At 36.3% G+C, this 26413-nt stretch overlaps 1 protein-coding gene across 5 annotated transcripts in view; it reads right to left on the bottom strand.

The window, feature by feature from the left end:
* REPS1 (RALBP1 associated Eps domain containing 1) overlaps window positions 1-26413 on the bottom strand; it is a 71718-nt gene that overhangs the window by 37114 nt on the left and 8191 nt on the right. For all 5 annotated transcript variants that reach the window (XM_007467596.1, XM_007467593.1, XM_007467594.1 and 2 more), the window contains exons 2-5: window positions 3119-3242; window positions 1307-1503; window positions 1021-1174; window positions 346-470 (exon numbers count right to left, since the gene is read on the bottom strand). In XM_007467596.1, the coding sequence (XP_007467658.1) occupies window positions 346-470; window positions 1021-1174; window positions 1307-1503; window positions 3119-3242 (600 nt within the window). The remainder of the gene's footprint in view (window positions 1-345; window positions 471-1020; window positions 1175-1306; window positions 1504-3118; window positions 3243-26413) is intronic.

The following is a 26413-nucleotide window of genomic DNA, read 5'->3' as shown; positions in this document are numbered from 1 at the left end:
ATATTTGTTATATAGGTTATTAAACGTTTTTGCACAATGATTAGGTAAATGTGTAGAATGACAGCAATATGTAAGCAACAGAAAGTTATGTAAAATATGCTAAGAAAGCCAAGCAAATATATTCCTAGATGCAGAAAACTTCATGAAATTAGCAAGAAAATCAGCCAAAACTTTCAGTGAAACATTCCAATGAAAACAGACTTGAAGAAAACGCAGAGTTCTGTTTTTTTGGTAAAAGAGTGTACTTGCATTTATAAAATTTGCAACAGCAAAATATGAAAACAATGACTGCAGCAATACTCTGAATGAAGCAAATAAAAATGCAATACCAATAAAATGTCACACCTGGACAGAAGCAGGATGCATGGTTAAAAGAGTACTGGTTGGTGGAGTATCTGCAAAACTGACCCAATTTTCTTGAGGTGGAGGTGGAGAATGCCCTGACCATACTGCATCACCAGCAGAAGAACCTAAAAGCAGAATGGGTAAACATGCTGACTCATTTTTGGAGAAAAAAAATAAAGTTACAAGGTTTTTAATGATAACAAATCACCACACACATATAAAAGTTTTCAAATGCTAACTTAGAAGAAATGTTAACAATTTCCAAAATGGAATCTTTTCTGTCAATATAAAATTATACCTCATTTGGTATAACCAATTTATTGCTGTAATAAGCAATATAGCAGCAGAATCATTTTTACAACAAAGTGTACTTCCCTTCACTAATATAATCTATACTTAGGAATATATCCCTAGGAGTATTTATTTATTCATTTTACCCTTCAGAGAATCTGATCCTGGTAAACTTTTGTCTAAGCATCATAGATATAAATGCAATTACCACTCTTCAAAGTGATATATCTACTTAGAAACTTTCACAGTTGGCTTTTGCTTCTCTATAAGGCACTTAACATATAATTAAAAATTGACTTGCAGGCAACTCTTAAAGGAACAATATCAAGTTTTCTTCAATTTATAACCCTTAATAAATGTTACTTTAAAACAATTTCTAAATACCTGATTGTGCTTCACCAAAGGGAGACCAAAATGGCCCAGGTCCTGCAAGAGGCCTCTCACTGTTTCCTCCACTGGGATGGCGGCTGTGCTTCCTCCATGTGTGTGGAGAAGTTGGTGGAGACTGCTGTGGCGAAACTACTGGGGATACAGGTTCCTAGAAAGAACATCATTACTTTAAAATTTAAATTTTAAGGTAACATTTTCATTACTAAGGCACTCAATAAATGTTTCAGTGTAAGCATTAGCACAGGACATCAACTGATAGCATTTACATGCACTTGCTTACCTGCTGATCTGCAGATGTACGAGGCTGGACAGTATCATGGCTTGTGGATCCCTTTTTCACTTGCCCCCTGCCCGGTGGTGGGGGAATTACACCAGAATAAGACCCTTGATTTTCAGAATCTGAAGAATATGAGGCTGCATGACGAGATTCCTGTTCATTCTTTGAAGCAACAAATCTTGGCAGAGGAAGGTCCTTTACTGTTAACCACAAAAATAATTATTACTTCAAAATAAAAAAGGGTACACACATGAAAAACTGAAATAAGAGATGAATTTGACATTAGAAAGAAATTTTGCAAAAACTGATACAGACACAACAGACACAAAATGTTTATCTCTACAAAATTCAGATCATCTCCCTTAGATTGTTTAGGGAAACTCTAACCTAGAAAGAAGTAACACCAAACTGTCCTTAAGGAGTTAAGCTGTATTAAATGTTCATTGCATGTCTGGCCCTATGCTTGTACTTTATATCTATCTCGTCTCATAACCATATCAACCCCATTTCACAGAGAAAGAAACTGAGACTCCAAGATACCAAGGTCACTGACAGGATTTGCACCCAGGTGAGTCGGACCCCGAAGCCTAGGCTGTTTCTACTCACACTGGTTCCCTAAAGGAAGATGTTAGAGCTTTAAGCAAAATAAGAATATGTCACTAAGTTTGACACTAGATTAATCTAGACATTTTCATTGCAGAAATTCCTGAAAACATCTTACTGTTCACCTACCAAGGACACAGAACAAGGCATTAGTTATACCCACCCACTTCAGTCTAGCTTATGACACTCCTACAGGCAAATATTCTACATTCAATTTTAAATAGAGAAGAGGATAAAAGACTGAGAATTTCTCTGCACACTTTTAGACTAGAACCATACAGCACCAGAACCATTTTTAGAGCAAAGTGTACTTCCCTCCACCATGATTACCAGAATTTCTCTTTAGAATCTCCACATTAAGAAGGGAAAACACTGTTTATTCAGCATTTATGTAAAGGAATTCAAAATTACCTGGAAAGAATGTAAACTCTCAACTCTAGAACAATGATATGTGGCAAACCAGAGCTCCACAATGAAAACCTCTGCATGACTAATAAACTGAGCTGGTACTTAAAACTACGTTATAAAAATTCAACATCAGAGAAAACCTCAAGTTTTCTCTTGCCCGCCTTTCCTATGAAAACCAAAGAACTCTGCATTTAAGTGCCTACCTTTATAGAATTTCCATCTAGGCATCAATGAGCCTCCAAATAACAGAAAAGTAAATTATCCTAGGTGACATTTGTAAGGTGGTTAGGTGCTTGTATTTGGGTTTTAGTCTGCCAATATTTTTAATATTGCGTCTGTCAATCAAAGTTTTGGTTAACTAATACTTTCTAATTTCAAATGGAGCTTTCATGGCTTTTCCAAACAGGAAAACACAAAATATAATGTTGTTTTATACTTAGTTAGTAGAAAAGAATATAAGGAAAGCATATATGAAGATGGGCACTATAATTCATCATTTACCTTGATAAAATTATTCACCTAAATTCTAAGCAATTTTTAGTAAATTAATTTTTAAAAATCACCATTTTAAGTTTTTATATTACCATCAAATATGTATGAAGTACATATATGCCATAGAAGAGTTAAGACAGACATATTTTTCTAATATTAACAAATGAAAAGAGCATGGTAGTAAAAGACATGACACTAACTCAATGTCACAAATGCCACTGAAACATCAGAAAGACTCAACAGTTCTGACTTTACTTCATTTGTGATTAGAAGTTCATTTTCATTTCAGTTACTAATATATTCCATATTTACCTGTATTTATACTTTCCACTCTTAAAGGGAAGCCAGACTGGGCAACAGCTACAAGTTTCAAAGCAATATAGAACTGACTTCTTCCAAAATAACCAAGCCTAGTTGCACCACAAAGCTCCATAATCTATAAAAGAACACAATGTTAACATTAAGAATTATGACAATAATTCTCCACATAAGCAGCTATCTAACTTCTGTTTATCACTTCTCCAAAATACATAGCTGACATATGGTATATTACTCTCAACTGACAACCAACTTCCTCAAGTTTCAGGTTTAAATGTTTGAAAATAAAAAGGCACTGACCTTACAATAAGAGGGTTATCATTCTCCTACGTATTAAAATTCATGTGATAAACAAATATATTTTATTAAGAATCATATCTTTTAGAAACAAATGTACCATCTACTCTTCTTCATAAACACTGTGCATACAATAGGGCCAAAAGTTTCTGCAACTAATAGATTATTAAGCAGCCATTTAAAGTAAGTCATAAAATGACATACTAAGTGGGAAAAGGCAGGAGGCATAATTTTAACTACATAAACAGAACTTTTAAAACAAACAGATATATAAAAATTCTACCAACAAATTTGTTAGGTGAGATTAACAGCATGGTTTTTTTCCCTCTTATTTTCCAGATTATATTTAATGTGGTTATACTACTTTTCTTTAAAACAACAATTTTTGTTTGCCTTTTTTTTTTTTTTAAAGCATGAAGGCTTTCAAGGATCATTCTAGTCACTCAACAAGTATTTCTCGACTGGCTACTACAAGTATCAGAATAGAAAAGAGAATTTTAAATTACAAGATTAAATTATAATCCCCAAAGCTGGAGTAACATCTACTATACAGACATCATAAAGTAATCTTAAAACAAGCACTAAGTATCCTTGTCTCAGCTTCTCAAAAAATTCAACTTCTTGTACAAAGGGAACATATTTTGTCTATTTTCTTTTTCCCAAAACACTCAAAGGAAGATTAAGGTACCAGAGACGCTGTGGTACTAAATCAGAAGTATTTACTAGAATTGCAAAAAAGCACCTATCAATGGTTCAGCAACATATCACAATAACAATAACCATTTGTTTACTTGCACAAGGAAAAAATACAGTCATTTTTGCTATGAATAATCAGCACAGGAGGAAGTTGCTGTTCTGCCACTAAGGGGCAGTGATGTTGGAATTATGAGGCCAGGAATTTAAAACTATGATTAATATGTGAAGGGTTCTAATGGATAAAGTAGACACCATACAAGAACAGAATAGGCAATATAAGCAGAGAAATGGAAATCCTAAGAAACCCCCCCTCCCAAAAAAAGCTAGATATCTAAAACACTATAAAACAAAGAATGCCTTTGATGGGCTTATTAGTAGACTGGACATGGCTGAGGAAATAATGTTCGAGCTTGAAGATCTCAGTAAGACCTCTAAAACTAAAAGAGGAAAAAACAGAACAGAATATTTGAAAACTGTGGGACAACTACAAAAGGTATGACATACATGTAATAAGAAGACAAGAAGGAGAATAAAAAGATTTACTTGAAACAATAATAACTAAAAGTTTCCCCCAAATTAATGCCAGAAACTGAACCACTGATCCAGTAAGCTAAGAGAACACAAAGCAGAATAAATGCCCAAAAAAGTACACCTAGTCCCTTTACAAAAATTAACTCAAAATGGATCACAGATCTAAATGTAAAGCATAAAATTATACAACTGCTGGAAGATAACATATGTATTCGGGGTGCTTAAGAAAAAGTGGGTTTTTCTTTCTTTCACCTAATGGAATAACACTATTAAGAGTTTTTGTTTTGTTCTATTCTTAATGATTTGTGACTTTTTCCTTTTTGCCAAGGTAGCATTTTTGCTCTATCAGCAGTCTTTCTAGTCGTTGCCTTTCTACCTTGTATGCCATGGCTTAATACTGTAGAAAACAAGAATAAATAGTTCTTTAATAATAACTTGAAGAGCTCTCCAATGAGCAAAATGTACACAAGCATCATTTTTTAGTTCTGATACACAAAATATGGACATGTTGGGGAGAGGGCTAACATTTACTGAGTGCACACAATGCTAAGCACAGTGCTAAATAAATACTCAAGGTGTTCCCATCTAATCTTAAAAATAATGGAGTAGAATTGCTATTTTTATCATTTTACAGGAGAAGAAAGAGAATTAGACTGGCCAAGTAACTAAGGCCAGAGGGCTCAAAAAAGGGCAGAGCTATAATTCAAAGTCATGCTTTTAATCTTCTACCAAGACATGCTGTCCACTGTCCTTTTCCTAGAATAATGTCAGCTGCCTCAGAGTAAGTACCCTCAGTAAGTCCTAAAAGTTGAGTGCCTGGTACAAAGTGACAATGAAAGAGTAGTTTAAATGCATTAGGAAGGCTCTTTAATCCTATGCTCAGAACATGAGGTACAGGGAATTCTAACAACAAGAAAGGTATATGGAAGTTATTTGAGAATTTCAGCTTGAATCTACGAGCGGAATTATAAAGTAGAAAAATGCAAAAAAATGGAATGAGGAATATATTGAAACTATACATAATACTGAGAATCAATACATAATCAGAGAATACTGTCAAAATTCTCTCCAAAATGAAATTTTATGAATGTTGAATAAAATATAATAGAAAGTAAGATCCTCCCTTTATAGTCACTATCAAGTTAAAATTGAGAAGGTGACTCCATTGCTTTCATTTTTATAAACATTCTTTAATTTAAGTTGGACTGGGTCAATGGACAAGATGACTGTTTTTGCTGGCTTAAAAGGCCAGGCAGTTTGGTCTACCTACATGCACAACGCTGGCTCACAAGTCAGTCTAACTTTTACTGTTCCATTAACTTGTTAGACTTGTCCCCACACCTCTCTGTGACTCATCAGCTTTACCGACATGGGAATAACTTGTAATGGAGACTCAGGTTTATTAGAGAAATTAGAGGAAAACAGGGAACAATTACACTGAATACCTATTATTAGGAAGACTGTTTACTTGTTGTCCCACTTAACGCTCAGAACACTCCTCTAATGTTGGCTACCATTATCCCCAGTTCATAGGAAAGGAAACTGAGGTTAGTAGGTGGCAGTCAGCGTCCAAAGCCAGATTAGTCTGAGTCTGAAGCCTCTCTTCCCAGGTGCCTCCAAGGCATAGCTAAACAGAACTCTCAACATGGCATGTTTATGGGGCAGTAGTTCCAAAATGTATTCCAAAGAACACCAGTCAAGTTAAATGCTCTGTAGTTGAATAAACATATATTATAGCTCCCTTGGCGACGTTACAATGCATTTTTAGTTCATAAGAGGCACTAAAAAATCCTACAGCCTAGAAACAAACCTCTATTTGGTTTAGTATCTATTAAAATGCTTTAGAACTAGTGGTCCATAGATCAGATGCTCTGTATAACACACTTTGGGAATCAATGTTGTTTAAGAGCCCAGAGCAGTGATATTAAAACTTTTTGGTATCAGGATCCCTCCTTATACATGCTTAAAAAAATTAAAGAGGACTCCCTCAAAGCATTTGTTTTTGTGGCTTATATTTATTGATATTTACCATATTAGAATTTAAATTGGGAAATTAAAAAGACACGCACCTATGAATTCATTTAAACACAAGAATAATCCTATCACACATAACATAAAATTTTATGAAAATGACTTTTTCCAAAATAAAAAATTGAGAGTACATTGTTTTATATATATACAAATTTCCTTAATGTCCAGCTTATGAGAAGATTAATATCTGCTTCTGTATTTTATTCACTGCAATATGTTGCTTTGTTTAAAGACACTCACTTCACACAGGTATGTGTTGGAAGACAAAGGACAGTTTTTTTAATTTTAATTAATTAATTAATTTATTTATTTTTGGCTGCCTTGGGTCTTCGTTGCCGTGTGCAGGCTTTCTCTAGTTGTGGCAACAGGTTACTCTTCGTTGTGCTGTGTGGGCTTCTTGTGGCGGTGGCTTCTCGTTGTGGAGCATGGGCTCTAGGTGCTCAGGCAGTAGTTGTGGCACACAGGCTTAATTGCTCCACGGCATGTGGAATCTTCCCAGACCAGGGATTGAACCCGTGTCCTCTGCATTGGCAGGTGGATTTTTTTTTTTTTGTGGTATGTGGGCCTCTCACTGTTGTGGCCTCTCCCATTGCGGAGCACAGGCTCCGGACGCGCAGGCTCAGTGGCCATGGCTCACGGGCCTAGCCACTCCGTGGCATGTGGGATCTTCCCGGACCGGGGCACGAACCTGTGTCCCTTGCATCGGCAGGCGGACTCTCAACCACTGCGCCACCAGGGAAGCCCTGGCAGGTGGATTCTTAACCACTGTGCCACCAGGGAAGTCCCAACAGAGGGCAATTTAAATAGCCTTTTCAGATAAATCTGTTATCATTTTTTGATACCACACCAAAACTCTACAAGTGGTAGTTGCTTAAAGGTTAGCTGCAATATAGAATCCAAAGCCATATTAATAAACTCTTTTGCATACTCTTACATTAAAAATCCATTGGTGTATCTGGTGCACTGCATCCTGCTTTGGTCATATGTAAACTACTGGTTCATAGTCATGCAGATCTTCCAAATGTTGACACATTTTATTTACAAAATATTTTTTAAAATTACATTTGTTAATATCACCACTGGTCTCATCAGAAAAGTCATTAAATACTGGGAAGCAGTCAAACACATGGTTGCAGCTAAGTTTTCCAAAATTCTGATTTTTGCCAGAAAGCTCAAATTTTATATCATTGGTAACAAATAGCATTAGTTGTTTTCCCTTAAATGACAGTCATACTTGCTTCATTTTCAAGAAAATCTTTGCCCAATACCCAAGTAAGCTGTTCCTTCAAGAAAAATGGTGCTCCATAAAAAAAAAAAGTCAGTACAGCTCACAACTCAAACAATAAAATAAGTACTTTTCCTCAAGACAACCATCATTCTTCAGTATGCAGCAAATGTACTTTATGCATACTTCCCACTGCATCACACAAAATACTAAAAAGATATATGCTCAAGGGTGAAGATTTAATAAAATTAGGTTTTTTTTTCCTACATGGAACATTCTTAAGTGAAATTGGTTTCTTTCTTGTATGGCAGTAAAGAATACAATACTATTACAGTTTGGTGACACTGCATTGATTTGTGCTAAGGAGTCAGTTTTACCCACCACTTCTTTTGCATTACCAATGCAAAGGTCAACACAGGATAAAAAAAAAAAGCGGGGGAGCAGGGAGGAATAACACATTAGTATTATTATGAAAATATCAGACCAGGGCTCTGCAGACCAAACTCTGAGAAATACTATTATGGAGCACACTCTCTATATGGTAGTGATAGGAGGACCTCTTGCTTTGATGTCAATGCTACATACTCCCTGCTCTAGGGCAGCCACTGAAAACACAATGTCTACAGACGCAAGCAAATATACCATAAATCAGTGAAACTGGCCAGATGGGGGATGTAGTGAGCTAAGGTGAGCAGGTGTGACAAGAGCAGCTGTTATTCAGCTCTAGTTAACTGCTGCTATAGAAGAACATCTGTCAAATGATGCCATCTTAAGATTTTTGTAAAGCTGGAAATCTGGAATATTCTATGATATTGTTCTCATTTTTAAATGCTAATGTGGATTCAGATGATTTTTGAAAATATGCAGATCAACTAAAACACCTAGACCACATATCTACATATTCTGTCTCAGAGGGTATTCTATAGTTACTAGAAAAATGGCATAAAATAAATGGCAAAAACTACAATAATGTTCCTTCAGGTCCTCTAGCAAGCAGGGTGGAAAAAGTGAGACCAAGTTTCATGAAAGATAATCATATATACAGGTATTATTATATATTAACCTATCCTACTTATATAATGGTCCTAGAGTGTTTCAGCTGAGACTCTGGAAGCCCCCCCCCCGCCAAATTATTCTCAGGTCATTAATTCAGGTCATTAATGAATCATTATACAATGGCTTTATATAAGATCTTGTTATCTAGCAAGTGACTCAAAGTACTGAGACAACTGAAGAATAACCAAGGGAAATTAATTAAAAGAAAATGCATTATTTCATCCTTCCCTGGAGTGTCAGGTCCAGTCCTTACACACACCCACAGTATAACTAATACAAGAACTCTGAAACACCTCTCCCTCCTTTCCTTCAATAAGTCAAGACTGCTCCCACTTCAAGGACTTTGCACTTGATGTATCCAATTTGCCCCTCAGATCTTTACTTGGCTACTTCCTCAGTCATTCAGACCTCAGCTCAAAGTGCAATCCTTCCTCTGAGTACCCTACTGTTATTTATTGTCAACATGTCCCAAAAGAATGAGCTTCCAAAGAACAGGGAAGATCTCTTATATTCCCACCACTTAGAACAACTCCTGATTTACAGTACCTATATACATTTGTTGGTTGGATACATGAATGAATGAAATATTTTTGAATCAACTTTGCTGCAGTCTCCTTCTACTCCTATACAGACTACCAGATTAACAAACCTAAAATGTAGCTCTGAATAATGTATATTATATTTAAAGAACAAACTCATAAGTCTAGCACTCAAGACTCTCTGTAAAATCATCCTAAACTGCCTTTCTAGTCTTACTTTGGTCAATCTAGAGACTGGGCTCACCTATCTCCATATTTTTGCTTTTCTCTCTCACCAGATCACTCTCTAACCTATGTCTGCCTATTAAAATTATACCCTTTCTTCACAACCCATCATAACAGGCTCCTCCTTCCTGTAACATTTGCTATCCTTTCTACTCCATATGCAAATGACTTTTTCTTTCTTTGTACTAGTACTCCAGCTTCTACCATTTGAGTTACTTGAGTTACCTGTGTAATTAGGTTAACCACACTGCACACTCCTGACACCTCCTCCCTCCATTAAACTCCTTGTGGGCAGAGACCATGACTTAGTCATACTGGAACCCACCGAAAGATCTGGCACTGTATTTTGCCACTTAGTGCTGAAGTGAATTGCTCTCCCATGGTGCCCACATCTTCCTGATTTACCGAATTCATTCTGTTAGTCTTCATTTGAATTAAATCTTTCTTACTAGGAAAGATCATTTTTACCATTCCTTTAAAAATGAAACATTTTCTAATAATAAACATAGTTTGCACTGTCCAATGTAGTTTGAATTACGCATGATCCATCCATGCATCTTTGCTGCAGTACACTGTGGCAAGTAGAAAAGGTCAAGCAAAAAAGTCAGTGGCAAAGAAGATAAGGGCATACATCAAAGCCCAATCATTCCAACATGACTTACTTCCCTTTCAAATACTGCTGTCAACACAAAGCATGTTTCACCTGTTTACAAGCTATGTGGACATACTAATCTCTAGTATTTTCCTGTTACAAAAACAATTTAAATACTTAGCATAGTCCAACAAAGTGGGTAACTCATCCATTACTGGATTCATGAAGCATGTTTGCATTCCTAAACGACTCTAGCTATCACTCTGTGACCAACTCCACCGCCAATTTCCAACTCCACCGCCAATTTCCTACTAAACTCAGGTCTGAAGTGAAATGCAATCTTACCAACCCCTCTGAGATACTTAGTTGCACTGGGGCAAATATCTAATCTCACTTTTACTATATTACTTTCTTATCCAAAACCTTTAATGCTTTTTGCTTTGCTTATACAACTCAACTGATTTTTTTTTTTTTTTTCTTTTGCGGCACGCGGGCCTCTCACTGTTGTGGCCTCTCCCTTTGTGGAGCACAGGCTCCGGACTGCAGGCTCAGCAGCCATGGCTCACGGGCCCAGCTGCTCCGCGGCATGTGGAATCTTCCCAGACCGGGGCACGAACCCGTGTCCCCTGCATCGGCAGGCGGACTCTCAACCACTGCGCCACCAGGGAAGCCCTCAAATGATTTCTGATTACAAGCCTACAGTTCAAAACCACATGGCTTCTTTGCTTCCTCCTGCTATGATTTTATCCTGACACTTAGGTAAATAAACAGGTATTCTCTTGATTCTTTTCTTCCTTTCACTCATACCCTCATGCATAACTTCCATTTCACATTTCAACCACTTTCCTATCTCAGTTAAGGATGAGTTCTCCAAGTCTTTCCTCAACGGTATGTCCTCAGAAAGAACAAAGAAAACCATCTATACATTGCTGACAAATGGCACACATTATTCTGCAGACCACCTCAAAAATAAGATACGTATAAAATCTGTCAAATACTGTAGCTAAATAGCAATATCAGAATTTTCTTGCGCCCTTACTATATATCAGGGACTGAAATATCAGATAAGTACTAAATAAGTAATAATCCCCTTTCTACACTACAAGTATTTGCAAAAGGTATATTTTTCAGTGTAAAGAGAAACTACAAATGTCTCCTATAACTTTTCAGCAGAAAAAAGTTCAAATATATTATACATGTTCTTTTCCCCTTACTAATATTATCATAGCAATTCATCAAAGAACATACTATAACAATACAGATAACTGCTACAGGACTTAGAAGCTTAATATTGGAAGGCACATTTCATTCTACCCGCTAAAACAAGGAACCATAAAGAATGTACTGAGGGACTTCCCTGGTGGTGCAGTGGTTAAGAATCCGCCTGCCAATGCAGGGGACACGGGTTCGAGCCCTGGTCAGGGAAGATCCCATATGCTGCAAAGCAACTAAGCCCATGCGTCACAACTACTGAGCCTGCACTCTAGAGCCCGTGAGCCACAATTACTGAGCCCGAGTGCCACAACTACTGAAGCCCATGAACCTAGAGCCCGTGCTCTGCAACAAGAGAAGCCACCCAATGAGAAGCCCGCGAACCTCAACGAAGAGTAGCCCCCACTCACCGCAACTAGAGAAAAGCCTGTGCGCAGCAACAAAGACCCAAGGCAGCCAAAAATAAAATAAATAAAAAATTTTAAATTTATTTAAAAATTAAAAAAAGAATGTATTGAGTTAAATAATTACCATAAAAGAGGACAGAGGTTAAAAAAAAAAAAAGGACAGAGGTAGATTTTAAAAGTTTATGAAGTTCTTGACTTGAACTTCTGAATGGTATAGGTAATTAAAAAGATTCCTCTTAGCAATATATCTGATTCCTAATTCTATAATTTTACTCGTTTTGGGCAATATAAACTCCTTTTGACAGTCAACTATGATAAGAGTAGTACATACAGACCAACAAATATTTTATTGCTTATAATCAGTATCACAGTCATTAGTTGTCTAAAGAAATAAAACACTTGTGACAGCCTCAAATGTAAAGATCCTAATATGAAAAATTATATGACTGCCTATAAAGTTTATTGGTAGTTCAAGTCCAATTAAAATAATTTTTTGTATTACCTACTTAACCAAAAAAACTTTAAAAAAACTGAAATATAGATTAAAGGTAAGAAAGGATAAAAACAATAAAAATACAAAAGTGATTTGAAAAATCCCACAAACCATCTAAAACTTAGGCTTAAAGTAGTAGTGTTTGCCTTTAGAAAATATTATTGAGACATGGAGATAATCTAGTAAAATCAATCTGGCCAATAAACTATACTTAGGGTAACCATAAAATTTACATCCAACCTGAGACATTTGCAAGAGTGAATGGGAGTACTATTTATAAGTATGCCTAGACAAGAGGCATAAGCCAGGATTGTTTCAAGCAAAGATAGACTTATAACTTGCCTTTCCAAAACACCTTTAAAGATAAATGATTCCATTTAACCAACAGAAGGCAGAAGGTTACAGGAAAAGCCAACACTTAAAACATGTTCCCTTTCAATATGTCATATTGAATATGAATCTTAATTAAAGAGTAACATTTTTCAGAAACCAGTACTAGTAATCAAGCCCCTCTGTTTTCTTACATGGAGACTTAACTGACTATTCTAGAGCCACAGCAACTCTAGTTTATCAAAAATTTTAAAATAATAATTAAAGTTAAACATTTAAACACTGGGCTGGGCATCATTCTAAGCACCTTATAAATTAGCTCATTTAGTCTTCATAACAGAAACTTTCATCCCTGAAAGACAGAGACTTTTACTGCTATTTTACAAATAAGAGAACTAAAGGATAGAGGTAAAGTAACCCACCATGGTTAAAGGAAATGGGGAAGCGGAGGATTCTAGGGCATGTTCTTCCCTACTGCACTATGTTACCACTACAGCTCCTTTACTGGGAGGACTGGAAGCCCATGACTTTCTCTAAGGTACACAGAATAGAGTGGAGCTCTAAAGTGTCTGCACCCAGTGAGTAGAGTTAGAGTGAACAGGGTTAAGCAGTTGTGATGTAATTTCTTATATATATTTCTCTATCACTGGCCAGTTGTCAGTAAAACACAGGCCTGGGAAATATCTATTACTTGTTTTGTTTGTTTACAAATTTATTTATTTATATTTGGCTGCGTTGCGTCTTTGTTGCTGCGCTTGGGCTTTCTCTAGTTGCGACGAGCTGGGGGGGAGGGGCGCTACTCTTCGTTGCGGCGCGCAGGCTCCTCATTGTGGTGGCTTCTCTTCTTGCAGAGCACGGGCTCCAGTAGTTGTGGTGCGCCAGCTCAGTATTTGTGGCTCGCAGGCTCTAGAGCGCCAGCTCAGTAGTTGTGGCACATGGGCTTAGTTGCTCTGCGGCATGTGGGATCTTCCCGGACCAGGTCTTGAAGCCGTGTCCCCTGCACTGGCAGGCTGATTCTTAACCACTGCGGCACCAGGGAAGTCCCTCTATTACTTGTGATAAAGAGAAACCCATTTATCCCACTTTTAGGATAATGTTCTAACCTGTGCTATGGGCTACTGCAGGTTATTAAAGGGTGAGGATGACAATGATGATGATTGTGATGGTAGTTAACATTGATGGTGTATATACAATGTGTCAAGCACTGTTCCAAGCTCAGTAACATATTAACTAACATAATCATCCTAACAACCTTATGAGGTAGGTACTCCTTTCAAAACAGAAAACTGATATGCTGGTGAGCTTGCTCAAGGACACACAGCAAACAACAGAACTTGGACTGAAACCCATGCACTTAACCACTACATTATTTCATAGCAGTCATGTTTTCCCAGTGGTAAATTCATATAATAAGCTGTGCTATACGAGAGTTCTACTATGTTACATCATAAAACAAGAGTTGTTAGTTTTGGCGACTAGGTCACAGAATCAAGTTTTGATTAACTGTTTGCTATGTGAATATAGGTAAGTTACATAATATATTTTGTTTCCTCGTAAATAAAAGGCAAATGTTAGATTCTACCTCTAAGATCTCTTCTAGTGAAAATATTATTTTTCTGAATGAAAATTTTATATCAAGTCTGTAACCACAATACAAACTATCCTCTGAAAACATCTAATTTTCAAAAATCTATTTCTGCCAAAGTACCAGACATAGATTATTAGTTACATGCCCCCTTTTAAAAATGATACATATTTAAATACATATTTAAATATGAATTGTTATGATGAGCAAAAAATATAAGGAATTAATTTCACTGTGTTGGGGATTTAAGTAGGAATAATTAAGTCACTTGCTAAACTTTGTCCTGTAAATCTGCCTCCAAAGGAAAGATATCTGGTGTAAAATTCAAGCATCGGTACTTTTGTTTTGTAAATGAGTGCTTTATCATATTTTTGTATTAAATATTTGATAACAAAAAACGTTCTGGACTCTAGTTTTTTATTATGCCTTAAGGTCAATTTTCCCCTTTATAGGAAGAGAACCAGTGTAATTACTCGAGAAAAATAGGAAAATGACTTGGCTTACCACATTTGTTTTATAACTGACATTTAGGAACATAATGCACAGAATAAAAAACAAACACTACTTGTCCTGAAACCAGGTGTATCTTACAAAATAGATAAAAATTGAAGAATAAAAATAGTACTAAATATAACTATTCAACTAATATGAACCCACGGTACTGCCTTTAAAAAATGCTGACAAAGTATACATATCAATATCAAATGTTCCATGGCATTTTACTCAATTAGAAAATGCTATAACATACAGAAGTTCATGATGATTCAGCGTCAGACCCCCTCAGTCCTTTGCGGCTTATCAGTCTTCCTTTGAGTTTCTTTAACTGCATGCTGTAATAATTGGGTGGTGGCTCAGAGTAGTTTTGCTGAAGACCTCCTTCTCCCTTGCTGGTTTACAATGATGCTAGTACCAAGATGCTTTACACTCAGTAAATCTTAATGAACATATCAAATATCACAAAACACCTTCCATCCCCAACTCAGGATGGTAAGAACAAAGGAAAAATAGCCTCAGGATCTTCCAAAAAGCTACATCCTTTCTAAGGAAAGAATAATAGTAATAACTAATAGCTATATAGCACTACTCCAAATATCAGGCACCATAGTATTCTACTTATCTTACAAATTCATTTAGTCCCCAAAACAATCTTATACAGGTGCTAAATTATTCTCAATATGCAGATGAAAAAACTAATGCCCAGAGAAACTAAGGCTCAGGGCAGTGAAATACTTGCTTGAGGGTCAAAAATACTAAGAATTCAACTGCATCTTTAAAATTCTATTAAAGATTTTTAGTTGACCAAATGAGGAAATAAACAACAAATTATCAAAATTGATGATGAAAAAGCTACTATTTATTGAGTGGTATACCAGTACTTATTTAAGACAATCCTCAAACAATTTAAGAAGCATTGCTACATTCATTTTATATATCAAAACAGTGAGGCAAAGAGAAAGTCCTTGCCCAAGGTCACAGACTAGAAATCAACAGGGCCAAGATATGAACCCAACTCTGAGAAACTCCAAAGCCTGGCTTTTTCCATTATGCATTTCCCAAACTTCAGATTCTTGCATACCACCATCACAAGCTCTGCCGTGTCTACACGCCACTTGTGCTATTATGTTCTTAGTATTTCTTCTTTAAATCAAGACACTTTAAAAACTTAATAAATTTATTTTAGAAGGAAAATGTATCACTATATAAATGGAAATTAAGTATCACCTGAGATAAATAGAAAATAACAAAAACAGTAATACATTCAATGAAAATAAAACTGTCATTTAATTTCAGCCAAAATACCACTGTCTGCAAAAAAACCCTGTTCTTTATTAAGGGAGTTACCTGTGTTAGAAAGGTGTTAAAAACTGCCAAGTAACAAACCGAAACTTTCTCCTTAATTGGATTTGAAAAACAATTCAAAAGGAATAGCTTTCTCACTATGTGCTTTCGCATTTGTTGGGTACATAGCCCACACTTTGGGAAACAAATCATAAGGCTGCTCTACTGCCTCCCTTTAATTCAGTATGTAGCCATGTCTGCAGTCTTTCTTGCACTCGTAACATTTTAGAGAATGCTCTAACAAGAAACTTAGGCAGATTGTTATAATTAGTAGCACCACAGAAATGCCTCAGCCTCAGCAAAATGCTCTCCTCTTAAGTACGCACAATGTTCAAAGTACACAGTAGGCCCTAGGAGGCATGTAAAGTTCTAACACACATCCCCTATTCTTAAGAAACTTCTAACCTAGCTGAAAACATAACATACAAATGACAAAGATAAGCTATCATATAAGGCTGTAATCTTATACACTGAAATGGCTGGTGTTTTGAACACAAGTTTTGCCATCTGATGGAGCTGGATCTGAATTCCAGCTTATGTCAAGCATGTAGCCTCTGGAGCCCCAGGTTTCTCAGTTATAAAACGGAAATAATATATATTCTCTAAGTTTAAAATTAAACATATGTCAAATAGTTCAATGCCTGACCCATAGCAGGTGCTATGTAATTAATACTTGTTTCTGTAAGAATTAGAGAGAAGTTACTATGGGTTGGAAATACTTGTTAGGAGAAAAAAAAAAAAAGCCTAACCTGGATGTTAAAGAATGGACAGGTTTTTGGGTAAGTCAAGATGGGCATTTGAACTGGGGGGGTGCCAACAGGTCAAAGTAGGGATTGCAGTGTGGTTAGGTAGTAAACTGGACCAAACTAGATGGAGAGGGTTCTAAATGCCAGACTAATCTTTACTGAGCACTTCTGAAGAGTATCATATAAGTTTTTAGCAATTCGTTTTTTTGTTCTTTAGCAATTACAGAAAAGCTAGTTAAGACTTAGGAGGCTACTGCAGTAGTGTAGCAATAACATAGTCAGAACTCAGAAAATAATTAATGCAAAGGACAGAAAAGGATGATTGACTGAGATTTTTCAGAGAAAACAATCTGAAGGACGTTGTAGGCTCAATGTAAGAAAAGGGGTCAAAGCTGACTCTACACAAGAGAAAGACACAGTAGGAAGACAGGATGCTTAAAGATATATAATAACATAATAATCTAGCATCACAGAGAACAAAAAGAAGAGATAATATCCACTAAGAATTAATTCAGTATCAATTACAAGGGAGATGATAAAACAGAATGAAACCTAAGAAAATTATTACTGGACTTGGTGGCTAGGATAAAGGTGAACCTTAAGAATATCTTTATTTTCCTTTTTTTTTTTTTTTTAAGGGGTAGGGTAGGAGGAACAGAAAAAAGTTAGGCTACTAGTACAGACAGTAGAGAAGAAATCTGGGTCATTTGTTACTTGGCAGTAAAAGAAAAATAGGAAGGCAGATAGATGGGAGTACAGTCAAATAAATAACACAGGAAGCAAAAAGGAACACTATTAGAAAATAACCATTATACAATACAATTAGTAACTTTGACAATTCTGTTTTTTCCCTTTGTTAGGTGTGAGAAACACAAGTTTGGATTCACTCCAGAAACAAGTCTTAGGGGTAATCTACAGAAATGTGATTAGGGAAGTAAAAGATTTCTATCTCTACGAGTTTTAAATTGTGGGTAGTAATAGAAAACCTAACTATAAATTCCTTTCCTCTGGTTATTAAATCCTCAGCTTCCTGAAGGCAGGCACAGAATACAGTAGGCTCTTAGATTTCCAAGGTTTAACATCAGTAGTTTCTACTATTTCTGTGAGATTTACATTGACCGTGACAAGTAGTATAATCTGTAATTCTGACATGGCACAAATCTCAATGGCCTGTGCTAGGGAATGTGCAATCGCTGTGTGATATCATGTGAGTGTACCCAGCACCCTCCCTCTAAATGGATTTGTGGTCTTCTCCTTTCAGCCAGGTACACTGGAACTGGACAGAAGCTGTGCTTTATTATATTTTATAAAGAAAATATAAGCAACAGTGCCAAGATATCCAGATTCCACCATGATTTATTTTAGTTGCCAATAAATTCCTATTTTGTTTCTTTTAAACTTCTTACATTCTGCTATTAAAAAAAAAAGAATAGGGAAAAAAGCATTCTGAAAGGGAGGGAGAGGGAACTGGCAATGTTGGTCAGCAAAGCTGCAAAGTCAAAACTCCGAGAATTCTGTGCTATTTGTTCCTGTTCTTGCTGCCTCCTTCTCTTCTCATGCCCAGAATACTGACTGGGGTGGGCACAGAGTACCCATAGCACTAGCAGTGGAACATCCAAGGCTGCAAGCTTCACCACCCGCACTTTTTACTTTCCTGGGTGAGGACCCCAGAAGTGCCTTAATTCGTCACCCCAGTCACATCCATATATGCACAGCAATAGCAGAGCTAAGCAACTGGCTTCCCTAAATAGTTAGCTCTGTTTTATAAACATCTACTATGTGCTTTTGCTGCTCTAGATAATCATGAGGTCATGAAAGAAAAGAAACCTGAATGTTATTTATGGTTTACTTATAATATTTACTTATAATATTGTTGGGATGTAAATATCCTGGAAAAGCAGTCAAGCAATGACATAAACAAACAAAAAGCAGTAACAGTGCAAAACACATACAGAAGGATAGGCAGGAGGCAAATGAGAGTCAGAGAGAAGGTAAGGTTGTTCAAATGACATTTCCAAACATATAAAAACTAAGGCACGTTTTTAATAAAAGGGGGAGGATGGAAGCCGGGGGAGGGTACTGCAGATGAAGCAAGTTAACATGATGAGGAAAAAAACCTAACAAGTAACTGTGAGAAACAGAAAACAGATCTGCTAGAACACAAAGTCCACGTTAGAAGACTAATCAGAAACAAGATTGTGAGATGTGGGAGTGAGCTGGTAGATAACTTTTAAGGCTGGGTAAGCATGACTACTCAGATTTGATATGCTCTCCCTACTGCCATGCATTTTACAAGAATGCTATGCTTTCCTCCAAAAGAATCAACTAAATTAAATGAGAAACTACTGACCTGTTTCCTTATTTAGATTACTTATCTACCACTATTTGCTCGTTGTCATGTTCAAGAATTAGAAATTATACTTCTGAAAGGCAGAGAATCTCATGTGAGTTTATTACTAAAGTAAACTATGGTATCTTTAAAAATAAAAAATTAAAAGAACAGCCTTGAGGTACAATAGCTTAAAGAAAAGTTATTGATATGCATGCTCACCATATCTGACTAAAGCCACCTGAACAACTTCAAAGTATTAATATTAACTGGTTTATTCACAGTCTAACTAAAAGATCTATATAATCAGGTCTCAGAGGCTCCATATTGTTCAAAAAGGCTCATTCCCTGTCGTTTGGAATTTTTTAAGTGGTATGACAAAATGAAGAGGTTAGGCTAGGACACATCAAGGTACTGATGAGGAGTGAAGCCCTGCAGCACCAATTAACCAGTCCAATAAGATCTGGGTGCCAAGCATAAGCAGAGTGATCTGAGGAAAACAAGGATAAGCTAACGCTTGCCTTCAAATTGCCTGTCACCTATCAAGGATAACATACACACACGAACAGGAAGCTAGAAGTACAAGTTGTATATACAAGTACAAACATATACAACAGTATGGGAAGATTACAGAAAGGGGGTTATCTGGTAGAGAGGATTAGGGGAAAGTTCAAAGAAGCAGGATGTCAAACCATTGGGTTGGCCAAAAAGTTCATTTGGGGTTTTCCGTTTTCTTTCTAATTCCATGAAAACAGTACAACACTGTCTTTTATGAACATCAAGATTTTCCTTGATGATTCAGATTTTTTTAGGTAAATATCACATCTGGGATACAATTTTTGAAGGAAACTAAAGGACTATAAAAAATGAGTTAGTTTGCAAATATCTCAAATATCTCAATATAGAGAACTCATCAAGAGAAGGATTTGCTCTGGATCCTAAGGAAAAATACTGAATAAATAAAACCTCAGTAACAGTGTAGAGAATGTAAAAAAAAACCAAGTATGAATTAGTTAAGTCTAAATTTGAACACATTTTTGAAAGAGTAATGTACCAACTTGTCAGGAAGCAATCTGACTTCCACTCATGCCCCCATGAAACCCAATATTGAGTTTGTTAGCACGTGACAGATGACTCTTTCCATAACTCTCCTTCCTTTCCTTGTTTCTCTGCTTTCCCTCCAATGCCTCAGGCAGCTACTACCTCAGGCTTCCTTTTGCTCTCTCCTTCCTTTAACTCCACAAATTCATCCTGGCTGATCTTATTTATACCTATGGCATAAACTGCCACTCCTATGCTAAGGAGATCCAAACCAGGTTACCAAGAACCCTCTCCTAAGTTTCAGTCCTCTGGAGAAGCAGGTCCTCATAAAGTCAAACAAATTAATGTTATCTAGATTTCCTAGAGGAGACATTGACTAAGTCGGCCTTAGCGGATAAAAGTATTGTTTAGCCATCTTTTAGAATGTTATTTGTGTTGTAGAGTGTTATTTGTATTTTATATAAAAACAGTTTAAAATTTTATCCCTTTATTTCAATAAAATTATTAATTTACTTAGCAAACTACCGAAAATAAACAATGGCATCTAAGTAAATGTAGCAGAAGGACCTATTTTTAAATTTTATTTACAAAACTATCCCAAGACACGCTGCTGAAAGACATGGATAAACAGGACTTGTTATAATAACTCTTAGAACCTAACAGGACTCACAGCAGTACAGGGACTCCACAAGCTGGTGTGGGGACCTCAGCGTGATCTGAAAATGTCAAGTAACTCTAAAGAAGAAATTGGGGAATTTAGAATATTGAGAGATACAGTAGAGGTAAAGATATGAGCATGGAAGTGGGATAATAAGTATTTAATCATATAATATTTAGGAAGTAGAGCAAAGTGGTTAAGAAAAGGACTACTTAAATCTAAGCTCTACCACTTTTGAGCTGTGTGACCTTGTAATAAGCTACTTGTCCTTTCTTTATCTTCATTTTAAAAGCAGGGATAGTAAACTGACCCACTTCACAAATTAATATTTGTAAAGGGGTGCAAACAGTACCTGATATACAGTAGGCAGTACACCGGCATTTATTATTACTATTATTATTTGAATTGGGTGCAATATATATTCAAGCTAGTGATAAGCAAACATATTTTGGGGAAAAAAAGGATAAATCCATGATCACTCATTCAACACTCAACAAATGTTAACTACCAACAATGTGCCAGAAATATAGTTGTGACCAGATAGGAACAGTGACCCCCTGCTAGGTTCTTGGAGCTTAGGAGAAAGATTTAAGTTTTCCAGAAGAGCAGGAACCATGTCTCTTCCATTTACCTCTGCATACTCCATGCCGCTGGTGCATACCCTGATGCATAATAGGTGTTTAATAATATTTGTTGAATTAATGAATGATGTAACTGTAAGATATTAAATAGAAGAAAGTACTCTGAATATATGGAAAGCAGAATTCAACAGAACCATCCCTGAAGAAATGGTACAGCAATGCTCCAGGATAACTCACCCTCAAGGAATTTTTCCACACATCTACTAATTGTTGAGGATCGTGAGAGCAACCAATTTCTTATTAATTAAATGGGGATAACAATATCTGTCAAGCTTATATTATAAAGATTAAAAGAGATCTTGTGTTAAATGAGAAGCACAGAGCTGCAACGAGACACTGATGGGAAAGGGTAGGCTAGACTGTTCTAGCTCTGAGCCTCATTCCTCAGCTAAATGCAATTTCTTTGCCTTGGAGGTTGCTTGCAAATAGCTAAGACCTCTTACTTTAAATGTGCAAATGCCTTTTGGGTTTAACAGCCATGGTTCAACTCTTTGGAGGCTGGACTAAGTTCAGGTAAAGAGACGTTACACTTCCTCATCCACCCTGCCTTCCTAACAGTCTCAAGAGAGTTTCAGAAAATTTCTGAAGTCGTAAGTGAGAATACCTAAATCTCTACACAAAAGTGCAATTTACCATCTACTCTGAAAGGACATTTCAAATACACTAAGTTTGCATCCCTCATTTCTATTGAATAGCCTCATTCAGGAACCACCACCAAGTCTGCACAAGCTTCTAAAGCCACCCAGCTGCTGCTCTCAAGCTTTCAAATGCCCACTAAACCTTGCTGCCCAGATGGACTGAACATGACATGGATGTGCTCACTCAGCACATCCAAATTCAGCACATTGCCTTCAACTAAACTAGGCCCCCCCCCTCGCTTCTTTATTTCCATTAATGGTTATCATCATTCTGCAAGCCACGTAGGCTCAAAACCTCAGAATTATCCTTTATTTTAGTATTTTGGTGGTAAACTTCACTTCAGGGGTAAAAATCCTCTAATTACACCATGAAAGGGAGAAACACAAAGCATTATTGATAGGCTCAAAGGATTGAGGGCAGTGTAGTAAGTTCAATGCAACAAAAACAACAAAACGTATAAAGCTAGGTTTGAAGAACAATGGGGAGATTTTTACTACCATTAAAGCCAAGATCCGACAAATTACGAATTTTCCTTAATAGAGCAGAGCTTGAGTGAACGAAACTTCTCTGATCATCCTCTAAGAGCCAGGCACTACACTAGGTTTACATGTTACTTCACTGTGGTATTACGAAAGTTTTGGATTTGGTATCATCCTCAGTCTACAGAGGAGGAAATGGGAGTCTTCAAAGGGGGTTAATTAAATTACTTGCTCAGAGCAAGAAAGTTAATAAGCACTGAGGTGGAGATTCAAATCTAGAACTATCACATTCCTAAGTCTATGTATGCAATTTTGACCACACTCAATACTTGCTGACGCAGAAAATTACAAGTGTGTTGTAAGTAAATACTTTTCTATGAAATATAATTAAGTGCTTTAGAAAAAAATATGAATTCTTCTAAATCAACTATTAATAACATACAATACCAATAAACACTGTAGTTTAAGCATTCAAACCTCTGATCCTTCTAGTCACAAATGAGACAAGAAAAATCAAAAATACTCTTGAATAGTTTCTAGACAATAATTTCTTTTTGTAAGGACATAGATATTCCTATTTCCACATACAACATTTTACATAATCCACAGACAAGAAGCAATAATCACTCTTGGCAGCTATTTTTTATCCAAAGGAGCACATTAATATAGGGACTTCTCTGGTGGCACAGTAGATAAGAATCGCCTGCCAGTGCAGTGGACATGGGTTCAATCCCTGGTCTGCTTAGATCCTGCATGCTGCGGAGCAACTAAGCCCATGAGCCACAACTACTGAGCCTGCGCTCTAGAGCCCGCGCGCCACAACTACTGAAACCCACGCGCCTAGAGCCCGTGCTCCACAACAAGAAAAGCCACTGCAAGGAGAAGCCCGCACACCGCAAAGAAGAGTAGGCCCCACTCACCGCAACTACAGAGAGCCCACACACAGCAACAAAGACTCAACGCAGCCAAAATAAATTAAAAAATTAAATCTTTAAAAATATATATATATTTCCATTATTCCAAATCACAATTTTTTCAACCCCTTCTTAATCTATTAAATAATGTACTTATTTATACCCAGTTGTAATGAATCTTCATATGGCAATCTCTTCCATACATAATATCTATTGATATATCACCTTTCATATGATATTCAAAACACAAATGCGTAACCAAATGCCATATTACATTAAGTTACACTGAGGTTTTGTAATTAAAATTATAGACAGCACAGAGTCCTTTATTCTCTACCACACTCACCTGCGCATTCTCCAAGATGACTATTTCATGCATTCCCCTCACTCTCCAAATTATTAGTTTTAATTTACAGCTTTGAGGTATAATTTATACATCACAAAATTCAACCATAATCGTACAATTCATTGAGCTTTAAGAAAATTTATAGAGTTGTGCATCATCACTACAATCCAATCTTAGAACTTTTCCATCACATCACCCCCAAAATTTTCCTCCAGAGTGTTTCCACTCCTGCCCTGGCCTCAGGTATCCACTGTTCTGTTTTCTGTAGATTTGCCTTTTCTAGACATTTCATATAAATGCAACCACACAATCCGTACTCTTTTCTGTTTGGCTTCTGTCACTTATCAGGTTTTTGATATTCATCTTTGTTGTAGCATTTACCAGTAATTTGTTCCTCTTTATTATATAGTATTTCATTGTATGGATATACCATATTTTATCACCATTTGAGGGACATTTGGATTGCTTTCCAATTTTTGACTATTGTGAATAATACTGCTAAAATGGACATTTACAATTCTTTGTGTGCACACATCTTCGCTTCTGTTGGATAGATTCCTAAGAGTGGACCTGCTGGTTTGTATGGTAAGCATGTTTAACTTTTTAAGAAAAAGCCAAACTTTTCCAAAATGACTGTACCATTTACCTTTCCAAGAGCAGTGTATAGGATTCCAGTTTCTCCACAATACCAGTAATAGGTAATGTCAGTTTTAAATTATAGCTGTTTAAGTGGGTGTGTTAAAATACATCATTGCGATTTAACTTGCATTTCCTTAATGACTAATGATGTTGAACATCATTTCATATGCTTATTGGCCATTTATAATATCTTCTTTGGTGAAATACCTATTAAAGTCTTTTGCCCAGTTTTTAATTGGGTTTTTTCCTGCATAACTGAGTTGTAAGATTTCTTTATATATTCTAGATTAAAGACCTTTACAAGTTTGTAATATTCAAATATTTTCTGAGAGTCTGTGGCTTGTCCTTTTATTTTCTTAAGTATCTTCTGAAGTGTAAAACGTTTTAAAACTTCATTAAAGAAGTCCAATTTATCAGTTTTTCTTTAATGATCCATGCATTTGGTGCCATATCTAAGAACTCTGCCTAACACAGGGTCACAAGGATTTTCTCCTATGTAATATTTAGAATTTTTATAGCTTTAGGTTTTCCAATTACAAATTTACAAAGTCTATGATTTATTTTGAGATAATTTCATGTATGGTGTGAAGTATATAAAACAGTATGTCTAAATCCAATTTTTTAAACATACAAATATCCAATTGTCCCAGCACCATTTGTTGAAAAGACTATCCTTTCCCCATTGAACTGTTCTGGCACTTTTTCAAAAACCAAGTGATCATAAATATAAGGGTTAATTTCTGGACTTTCAATTCTGTTCCACTGACCTATAATGCTTATCCTTATGCCAATCACACCGTCTTGATCACTGTAGATAAGTTTTAAAATTAGACAGGGTAAGTCTCCTATTTTGTTTTCAAAAATGCTTTGGCTATTCTAGATCCTCTGCATTTCCTTATAAATTTTAGGATCAGCTTGATAATTTCTACAAGAGTCTACTGGAATTTTGACAGGTATTTTACTGAATCTATAGATCAATTTGGGGAACTGCCGTCTTAACATTCTATCTTTCAATCTATGAATACAATCTCTCCATTTATTTAAAAAAAAAAAAAAATCTTTATTTAGGGGAATTCCCTGGCGGTCCAGTGGTTGGGACTCCACGCTCTCACTGCCGAGGGCCTGGGTTCAATCCCTGGTCGGGGAACTAGGATACCACAGGCTGCACGGTGCAGCCAAAAAAAAAAAAAAAAGTACTTAATTTCTCTCAGTAATGTTTTGTAATATAAACATCTTGGTGCTCTTTTTTTTTTTTTAAGTTTATTCCTAAGTATTTTATTCTTTTTGATGCTACTGTGACTAGATTATTTTTTCCCTTTCTCTCCTCCTTTTGAAATTGTGGAAGTTATCCGTATCCTATTAAAGAACTTCTGCCCTGTGCGATCAGGATCCTAGACCATTCTTGCTTTCTCAAGGACTTCTCTCCTCATCTTCCTTCCTCCCCTTATTAATCCTAACAACTAAAACCATGCTGCAATATTTCTTATATACTCAAAAAATCAAGGACTTCCTTCCCATCCTCATACTTCCGCTTTGGCCCCATGTCTGTTTCCTTTAACTTCTTTAAACCCAATTCCTAGTTCCTGGGCCACTGTGTATCCCTCAAGTCACTCAAATCTGGCTTCCACCTCTACCAGTCTATGACACCGGTCACTGATGACCTTTAGGTTGCCAAATCCAACAGCCATATTTCTGCCCATATCTTCTCAACCTCTCAGCCAAACTCAAGAGTTAAGTATCCCTTTCTTGAAATACTTGTATTACTTGGCATCCACGACATGATACAATATATATTCCCC

This window comes from Lipotes vexillifer, unplaced genomic scaffold (genome assembly GCF_000442215.2).
Source record: "Lipotes vexillifer unplaced genomic scaffold, Lipotes_vexillifer_v1.1 scaffold569, whole genome shotgun sequence".
Lineage (NCBI taxonomy): Eukaryota > Metazoa > Chordata > Mammalia > Artiodactyla > Lipotidae > Lipotes > Lipotes vexillifer.
The sequence above is the reverse complement of the archived record's forward strand: the minus strand, read 5'-3'. Positions and strand labels throughout refer to the sequence as shown.